The 9,819-nt window shown below is 45.5% G+C and overlaps 1 protein-coding gene across 1 annotated transcript; it reads right to left on the reverse strand.

Moving 5' to 3' along the window:
* Nucleotides 1-5,957: 5,957 nt before the first annotated feature.
* On the reverse strand, nt 5,958-7,210 carry Fshb (follicle stimulating hormone subunit beta). The gene is made up of 2 exons (XM_010640433.1): nt 7,052-7,210; nt 5,958-6,185 (listed from the first exon to the last, which is right to left on the reverse strand). Exons 1-2 carry the CDS (start codon nt 7,208-7,210, stop codon nt 5,958-5,960), a joined length of 387 nt encoding a protein of 128 aa, XP_010638735.1.
* Between the last annotated feature and the right edge of the window lie 2,609 nt (nt 7,211-9,819).

Here is a 9,819-nt window from a genome sequence, read left to right on the forward strand (position 1 = left end):
AAAAAAAAAAAAAAAAAAAAAACCTCTGGAAATTGATTACTCTCCTCTCTATTGGGCTGTTGTTGCAAGATTTCTGGGTCTGAATCTATTTAACAACAGATCCCAGTCCCAGGTTTTTGACACAAACCTGGATAAAGCAGAGGGAGCAGGAGGGGCAGAGATGCAGAGATGCAGTCCCTGTGACAGCGGAACCACGGAACTGTGGTACGATCACCCAGCAGAGGTGCCCATGAAGGATACAGACACAGCCTTGGCACAGGGTCAGCTCAGAACACTTACCATATGTTAAGAGCATGCAGCCATCCTTTTTGCTTTTCCTATTTTCTCTGAATTCTGATCCAGAGAGATCACTGACAGGGACAGAAAAAAGAAATCCCAGATGAGGAGAGAGAGCGAGGGATCGTTGTTCCCTGTCTCCAAGAATGGGAAATTTAGTGTTAACTCAGGTCTGAAGTTTTGTTACCAATCAGGCCTGGGGGATTTTGATTACTGGTGTGTTTGTGAGGTGATACATATTTTATTGCCACGAGTGACCACCGATGTAGTCTGGTAAATTTTCATCCAGTGGCAAAAAGTGAATAGCTGCCCTGGAGTAAATTCAAAGGCACAGTGGGAGAACGAAGTAGTTTCTTTTAGGACTACACTGCATGAATGTTGCTTGTGCAGTGGAATAACAGTGGCAGAGAAAATCCGTACATTGCAACCGATATCCAGAAAATGGGCCGAATTTGAATCAATGTGCCTATCTTCAAAAGGATGAGTCAACTTTTTTCAAATGCAAAACAACAACTTGGAGCTTTTCAAGGCCATTACAACTGTTAGGTCTGACTTCAAATAAATGTTCATGATAATCAGTCTGCCTGCTGTATTCAACTTCCCTTGTTCGAAGCCAAAACCAAACCAATCAAATGAAAAGAAAGTATCAGACTGCCTTCTGCTCTAGGGTGGCCCCTGGAAGGACCAAGGCTGTGCTCTGCCTCCCCAGTTGGCCTGTGTGGTGTTCCCAGAAGCTGGGTAGCTATGGTCTCTCGCGATGGCAGCATTTGAGGCAGTCAAATCTATCCTTTCTGTCATTTGAGGTAAGACACTCAAACAGAAGTTCAAATCCTTGCTTGACATCGCTACCATTACCAGAAGGCTAGCAACTTGTCCCACAGTGATGAGCAATGAAACCTCAGACAGAGGAGGCAGGGTACGGGCAAGTTTATTTAAAAGATATGAAGATAAAGAAATAAATCTCCTGCTAGCTAGGAGGCGGTCCTGAGCAGGAGACCCACAGGGGTGGTTTGCCCAGACTTTCAAGCATTTGGATAGGGGCTAAGATCATGGCATAAGCAAATATGGCCTCTACCCTGTAGGAGACTATCCATCTCAGGGTCCAAGCAATGCAGCATTCACAGTGCCCATGCGGGGCCCATGCACCCTCGAGCCAGTGGCACAGCTGACCACACCCTGGGCAGGTCCCAGGCAGCCAGAAGACGCCTGGCACATATTTCTGTAAGATCCCTGGAGGTGGTGACTCAGCAGACTCCATGTTGGGCTCCCCGAAATGTGGGTCTGCTGTCCTCACTGCCTAATAGAACCCTAACTGCAGTCTCACCGGTATTGAATAAAGGTCACAAGGAATAGCCTTGTCCGTACCAAGGAGACTGGAGCTGTTGTGCAGAGAGCAATGCCATGTGACGTGGGGGTACTGAAGTGAGCATGACATTTTGGCTCTTCTTGGCTGTAGTAAGGAGCCTTGTTTCCCTCTGCCACCAAAGCTTCTGACTGGAGCATTGTCATAAATTTTACCCAGGGTGCTGATTTGTACCTGATGAAAACCACACAGTCCCACCCCCTTGTTCCTTTGCTGGAGGTTGGGTGTCTGGTTTTCTGCTTATGTTAAGGACAACTGACTTTCTCAGCGCAATACCTACTATTATTTCAGATGTTTCTTATTTTCAGCATTCCAATGATGGTGGCATATAGTAATGTGCATTTGTTGGGATGGAAAGTAGACTGAGCTTGCTACTTAAATACCTGTGTTACTGTGTAGGCAACCAGGCCATATTCTACATACAGATTTATTTGTGTGATTATTTTGCGCATGGCTTCAAAGTGATTCAGATTGTCTGGTTATTATTGATGTTATTTGCTGATCTTTTCAGCATATCTTTGGAGCTTGATAAAGAAATACTGGTGAGAAAAAGATTTTTTTGCTTTACTTTTTAAAAAATTTATGTTAAGATGGAAATAAATCTGCTCTACAGAAGGGAGCCTTTGAAGACTTATTGCTTAAATAAGTCCAATTACTTCTCCGAGCCTCTGCACTTTGTGTACTTTCCCTGGCCCTAGTTCCTGGCATTTGTACTAAGCAATTCTACCCATCACCTGTTTACCCAGACAGGGGGAGACTTTGGAGCAAAGTCTGGGAGCAAAGCCCACTGGGAGAAGCTGCATTTTGCCTTAGTGTGATGTGATGTGAGTTCCTGGCTCTGTTAAAACCTTATGAGTGCACTGAGGGTTACATTTTAAATCCCAGCCAAAGGCTGGATTGTGGTCTTCCTCTATGAGGACCCTCGCCTCCCCAGCCCACATACTTTTGTGATGAAGCCCATGGGAAATGGGAGACCTCAGCAGATGGAGCACAGACTCTGAAGTCACGGGAATGCCCCATCTCTCTGTTCCTTTCTTACAGACGCATGTGCGTGTCTGCTCACACTCACACTCAGGCACATGTACATAAACACTCATCGAAGCTCAAATTAAATTATTAATTAATGACTCTATCAGATCTATTTCCCCTTTTGTCCAGAAGCTTGTGATGTAGGGCACATGTGTGAACAGCACTGGGAAATTAACTGTGTACTGGGTCCGTGTGAGTCGGTATGAAGAAACGTAATTAGGTTCTGTGAGCACTGCACACCCCTGTATTGGTTAAGGTAGCACTATTACTATAACAGACGAATCTCCACTGACTCAAGGACTTGACAAAAGACAGGTCTAAGTGTGACTCCCTTGTAGCCGTATGAACCAAATCTAGAAGTCGCACACATAGTTTCTGACAACCTTCAATTCACGGATCTCAGTGACATAATCAAACTTTTCTACAAGTGAAGCTGGGAAATGTAAATTAGCTCCATCCTCAGGAAAAATTGATAAGCGTTTTGGAGAACTCACAACAATTTCTGCCACAACCCAAGCACCCAACAAATGTCAGTTTCACCTCTTTCCCTTCCTGAGTTCAATTCCAGACCCTGGAACTCCAGCTGGTGCAGTTTTTTCCACAACACCCAGATGTAACTCCACGTGGACCAGCACCTGTGAACTGAAGACATGCTTTCTGAAGGAGGGATGCGTTTTTACAATGCCACTGTTCACAGTAACACTTCCATTCAGTAAAAAAGAAGCATGGGAAATAATAGCTCACTGGATAAAGCAATACTGAAACTCTACTGGACAACCTGTGTGGAATCATTCTGCCTCACCAGGAAAGGGAATTTCTTAATTAAATGTTGAGTCTTCTCTCTGAAAGGAACATTCTTTTCTTGTCCATTATCCTCTGCAACCACACTGGAAGTGGAATTGAGAGTTGTCCTCCTTGGGGTTGTTCAGAGCTAGGATTGCAAACAGTCCCTCTCTTTCATATTTAGAAAGTAAGAGCCAACTCGATTAATATTCAAATTCCATAAACCCTTTCCCTATATCAGGGCCTGGCCATTTTTTTCTGTAAATATTTGGATTTTAAGTATTTTATTTACACTGTGGCCCACACAGTCTTTATCATAACTACTGACTTCTGCTGGAGTGTAAACGCAGCTATAGAAATACAGGAACAAGTGGGCTTGCTGGTTGTTCCTACCAGTTTTATTTAAAAGTGATGGGCCAGATTTGACCTTTGGGGCAAACTTTGCTACTCTGCTTTAGAGCTACAGGTCCAGTAGGGATGTGCTTGGCCCCCACCTTCTCACAGGTCGAGTTTACTCTCACAGTTCTTGCTTCTCTTCTGTTGCACAAACACTAAGTCAATGGCACTCTTGTTAGCTTTTGGTTAACACTGCACTCGCTTCCAATACCAATACATGTGTTAGTTAAAATGTTGTAATTTATATTTCCTGAACAAACCAACAAATGACATTAACCTTCTAGAAATGACTTTGTTGGAGTACAAAGTCCATGCAGGACTGCCATGTGTGGCCACTGCCCCAGGCAGACATTCAGGGCTGACAGAGGTTCTGCAGGGAGAACTTGGAGCTGTCCAGGTCCCCTGAGTGTTGATGTCCTGCTGCTGAGGGGAGGCAGAGGACGGTCACTGATGGGGGATTTTCTGGCCAGGGGTGAAACCACCTTACAGCACTTCCACTCTGTTCTGTTGGGTGGAGATAGATAAACTCGATAGCAAGAAAGCAGGAGAAATGTAGTCTAGCTGCACAGCCAGGAAAGAGTAGGCACACAGCTCAGTGAGCAGACCAGATTCTCTGTCTCAGTCACTGAATGTGCGTGCACCGCTTCACATCACCAAGCTTTAATTGTTCTGCCTCAAAAATTCAAGAAATGAACTACAGTGTCTCTGCTCACAGTGTGACTGAGTCTCCGCAAGCTCTTCTTCCTCACGGCACCCCCCTCCAATATTTCAAAATGTCAGGAAATTAAAATGACAAATACTTTTAGGAATAAAATTATGTGCAAAATTATGTGCAAAATTATATGCAAAATAAAATTATGTTTGATGTTTCCAAAGTTGAAGACAGGTCATTTCTGCAGATGTACTAGAAATTATATTTAAAATACTTTTCTGCTAATGCTGTAAACATACACACAGTAAATTATCCATTTGTGTATTAAACAATCCCAATCTATGACTCTCGTTGCTAGCATCTTTATTAAAAAAATAAGATTTCAATAAATTACATATAATAAGCATGGAACAAGTACATCACTAAGAGTTAACATCTTTAAAAGAAATCAACTTTTGAAATAATTTCAATATATGCACTGTCAAAAGAAATCATAGACTTTGGAGAACACAATTAGACCAAAGACCAGACTGACACAGAGAGGACCCTAGAAAACTGTGGTCCCTGTTACCTCAGCTAAGTCTTTCTAATAGAGCCATTTCTTCATACAAGGTACGTGTGGAAGAGGTGAATAAGTGAAGTTGCTGAAATTTCCCTCCCCTATGCAAGTGAGGGGAGCTTAGCAGCAACTGCTCCATTTTTAAAGTAATGAATAACGTGAGCTAATTTCCACAGCCCCAAATGAACCTTTCTTGCATTTGCCCTTAGCTAAAGGGCCTGATTGGAGTAGCTTGGGAATCCTGAGCTCTTTTGTTCCCATCTGTATCATAAAATTCAGAGACCCTCTTATCTCAGGACTGAGTGTACCAGAGAGCAGTGTGGGGAGAACAGAGGCAATGACCTATACAGCTGGTATTGCAGGGGCAGGTCCTCAGCCAGCCTCACACAGCCTCATTCAGCCTGCCCCTACCCTATACTTTTCTGATCTTGGTTTCCCTAAGGAAGCATTGTTGGGCTTCTTGCCTAGTTCCAGGCACAGAGGCAGGAGCTGAAGAAGATGGCCTTGCTCCAAAATCTAGCAGAAGATAGCAATGCCTTTAGTTCTTTCCTTAACCTCTGTTATTATTCCCTCTCTACTGGAGTTATGCATCCCTCTCTTTAAAAGGAAAGGATTGCCTGAGAGGATGCCTAAGATTACCGATGAGAAAAGAACCCACAAATCTGCGAACTAAGACTGAATAAAACTTATGGACCAAGAGCAAGGGACACAGGGCTGAAGGGTGATGAGCCCTCCCCAGCACCCTCAGTTCCTGCAGCCCCTTCCCCACAGCGGGGATCACTGGGGTATGATGTCGCCTCTCACGAGGTCAGCACCTGGGCACGGTGCTCACACACAGACTTCTGGGTATCTGGGTCCTGCAGACCAGGGCAGGTGGAATGAGATGCATCCATTGTCCTTTACTCCACCTCGTGGAAGGAGCAGTAGCTGGGCCCCAGGCCTCGCACAGTGCAGTCGGTGCTGTCACTGTCACACTTGCCACAGTGACACTCGGTGGCCACAGGGTAGGTGTACAGGGAGTCCACGTGGTGAGCACAGCCGGGCACTCTCACAGTCTCATACACCAGCTCCTTGAAGGTACATGCTTTCTGGAGGTTGGGCCTCGCCGGGTCCTTGTACACCAGATCCTGAGAGGAGGAGGGAGGTGAGAATCAGGCCACAGATCACTGAGGCTCAGCTCAGCTTGGTCAGAGAGAGGCAGGGACAGAACCTGGGGCTATCACATCTCTGTCCCCATTAAAGCTCCTTACGTGGCCTATGGGCTATGCCACACTGCTTACTCCTTGGGAAATCTTACAGAAAAATGTAAGTCATTTCTTTCCTAATCCCGATGCTTGTATCAAAATACTGGTTATTTCTGAAAATGTACAGGTTCGCACATACAAAAATGATGAAAAGGGAAATATGACTTAGAATTTTTGGTTGACCTTCAGTACTCCATTGTGAGCTGTATAAATAACAGCTAGAACCGTAAACACTGTAGTTTAATTTCTTAGAAAAAAATTGCAAGATAAATTGTCTTGCTATGTTTTTAACAAAAACGTTACACTGTGAAGTTACCAGCACTCAACACATGTAGAAGGCTCTGGAAAGATGCTAAATGTTCCTCTGCCCTTAGACATTCTCCTCTCTTACATGCTGTGAACCTCTCATGGCTCTTAGATTCAAAAGATGCATAGTTTTAAAAGATGAAATCTTTTAACCCAGGCCCCCAAAAATTCATTCTAGTACTTTCAAATGGAAAAAACATTTAGTTTTGGAAATGTACGGCTGTTAGGTTAACTCATTATCAGATCCGTTCTACGGTTCTCCCAGGTTTACCTGAAATTGAATCCAAGCCCCAAACTGACACCACGGCCATTCATCCAGCCACAACACGGCGCTACTGACAGAGGGGCTCGGGCTGCAGCATGGGGCACACGCAGCGGGCTGATGCTCTCTTCGCACCTCTGAGCATCGCCCTGCCCGAGAGGAAGCTCCTGCGGGGACCTACCCGGGAATAGCAGTAGCCCGCACACCAGGTGGTGTTGACGCTGACACAGAAGCGGCACTCTTCCCTCTCCACCGCGATGGTGATGTTGGTCAGCCCGCAGCCCACGCTGCACATTGCTCTCCAGCAACAGAAAAGGACACAGAACTGGGCGGTCTTCATCCTGGTCTGAAAAGCAAACAAATAAGGCTTGTCAGAAATCAGGACTCAGAGACTTACCGCTATGATGCAAGGCGACCCAACCCAAAGTCATCCTTATACGTCTTCAGAGTGTCTGTCCCTTCTTTATTTTGTGTTTCTTGGGACAATATACCTCTTCCTCCTCTTCCTTCATTTTTCGTTTGTCAAACGGCAATACAGTGATTTCAGCAGAGCAACAGCAAAAGATTACAGAATTATTGCTTTACTAAGGTGATTGCTCTGAAGGAAATAACCACGATCATTTTATGTGCCCTTCCACTAATATTTTTAATGACTAGTTTTGATATAAAAGCAAAAGAAAATTGCATATAACAAAAATCATTTCTTCACTTTTACCACTCAGTAAATGTTTTGTGCTTTTATCCACAATTTGTGGAATATAAGATTATTTGAGAAGCCAGGAAATTTGTCCATAATGTCGCTTGCTTGCTAACAGTTGTTACAGTAAATAAACCATACTCAAGAAGTTCAGCTAACAAATATAAATTCCCCAGGCAGCGCTGGCAGCAAGGTCTACTTTGTTCTGCAGGTCCTGGAAACTCTGTAATTTCAAAAGTAGCTTCAGAACATCAAGACTCACCTGTGGTTGGCTGTCTTGCACCGGGAAGGGAAGCTGTAGACTGAGCGGAGTCTCAGTACACCTTTTATACAAAATCATGTGCTGCTAACACCTTGTGGATTTACTGGGTGTTAACGTGACTGCTGTTAACATGAAACCTGCTGGAGCGGAGCGGTGTTTAGTCAGACAGGGAGATCAGACCTTGTGTTCGTAGTCTAAACGCAGTGGATCAGAAAGAACAGTGTTATCGGAGACGATGCTGTCCAAACTAAACTTGATACACGATCACGCCCACTCCTTCACCTTGTCAAATTAAATGTGCCTCTAGGTATTGTTTTCATCTTTAACTTGGGAAAATTCAAATCCTTCTAAGTACCACTTTGACCCTGCTGAGGAGGTTGCCTCAGAACATTACAGTTAATAAATGGTTCCGCCAGAAGGTTTAAAGCTGTGAACGAGGGAACCGACAAACAAAACTTCTCATTCTCTGACTCCTACATAAATTGGGAACTTTCTTTCTTTTCCTCCGACACGAAATTCTTCTCAGCTCAGTCCTTATTTTTTGATTCTTTAGAAAGAGCTTTCTTCCTGGCACGCCACCTCCTAAATACGTTACCGGTTCATTATTTCAGATCGTGATTTCTGTATGTGATATTCTCTGTGCTAGAAATGCGCTGCCTTCCCCTGCACACAGCTAATTCCTCCACCCTTGACACCCCAGGGTGTTTCACCCATGAGGGTTTAGGACAGGAGGTGGAGGAGAGCTTTCACCACTGCTTTCTACTTATAATCATTTACATACATCTGTTTTCTCCAGGAGACAGGGGCTCCTTAGAGAATGAGGTGGGTTTGTTTCACAAATATTTATTAGGTAGTGCGGATGGAGCAAAAGGTCAAGGGCTGAAAAATTAAAATTTATTGGAGAGCTCACAGGACCTTAAGGACAACATGAGGACTTTGCTTTTTGCTCTGGGTGCAATCAGGTAGGTGGCAGGTGCAATCAGGAGAGGAGTGATATGAACCTGTTTGGGTCCACAAACATCCTCTAACTAGTGGGGTAAACGGCAGGGGGCAAGGGTAGAAACAGGAAGACCTATTCAGATGCTATCGCAACAGCCGTGGTGAGCAAAAGTTTGTCCAGGCCCACGTGGTCGCCCTGAAGGCAGATGTGCCATCACACAGCCCTGGGCGTGCTCCGAAAAGAGAACCAGCACGGTTTATGACGGGTGCATGTAGAATGTAAGAGAAAGAAACAGTCAAGGGCGACTCGTAGGTTCCAGTCCAAGTGACTAGCAGGGTAACCTTGCCATCGGCCGAAGTGGAGGGCTGAAGAGGCAGTGAGCTTGAGCAAAACAATTCCAGACGAATAAGCTCAAGCCTCTGCATCTTGGTTCTCTCAAAGGTGCCCGGAGGGAGTGGATTCTCCGTAATCACTGCAAGGGTCGCCCGTGCTCTCCGACGCTGACCGGCCTCTGGACTCGAGCAGGTGCTTGTACCGTGACTGTTTGTGCCTCGGAAGCAGACTCAGTATGGACGTGATGAGCGGGCAGTGTGTTTGACACATCCAAGGAGGTTGCTGTATCAGGACTTTAGGAGAGAGACACAGACAGAGGTATAATCTTAGGGTCAATGACGGGAACCTGGAAGAGGTTATGCAGGGAGTGGATAGGGAGGTGAGAATGAGGACGTAGACGTGAAGCTCTCCAGCGTGCGGAGGTCCTGGACGTGATGAATGCTTCTCCTTTATCCAAGGGAGGCCAAGGGCCCGTGGGGAGGCGGCAGTGGAGACCGTGTGATGTCACCGCAGCCGGGCGAGGAACAGCGCAGAGAGGAGGGGACAGCGCCGCCCAGTTGGGAGTACACTGCCTGTGCAGCGGAAAGGCTGGTATCCGCCGCTGGGCGTCCTCTGGAGCCCGGGAACAAAACCCAGCCTGGTGTTTGTTTCAGTGACTCGGGGGAGACGACTTGGGAAATTCGACTTCCTTCGGAAATTTCTTTACAAAGACCCTCA

Source organism: Fukomys damarensis, unplaced genomic scaffold (assembly GCF_012274545.1).
Source record: "Fukomys damarensis isolate Sample0158 unplaced genomic scaffold, DMR_v1.0_HiC HiC_scaffold_16, whole genome shotgun sequence".
NCBI classification, from domain to species: Eukaryota; Metazoa; Chordata; class Mammalia; order Rodentia; family Bathyergidae; genus Fukomys; species Fukomys damarensis.

What these genes read in the sequence shown, in the direction of transcription:
- Fshb (XM_010640433.1), bottom strand. Translation starts at nt 7,210, where the DNA reads ATGAAGACCGCCCAGTTCTGTGTCCTTTTCTGTTGCTGGAGAGCAATG. An exon ending in CGGGCTACTGCTATTCCCGG is followed by an intron (nt 6,186 to 7,051) that starts GTAGGTCCCCGC and finishes TCCTCCTCTCAG; the next exon opens with GATCTGGTGTACAAGGACCC.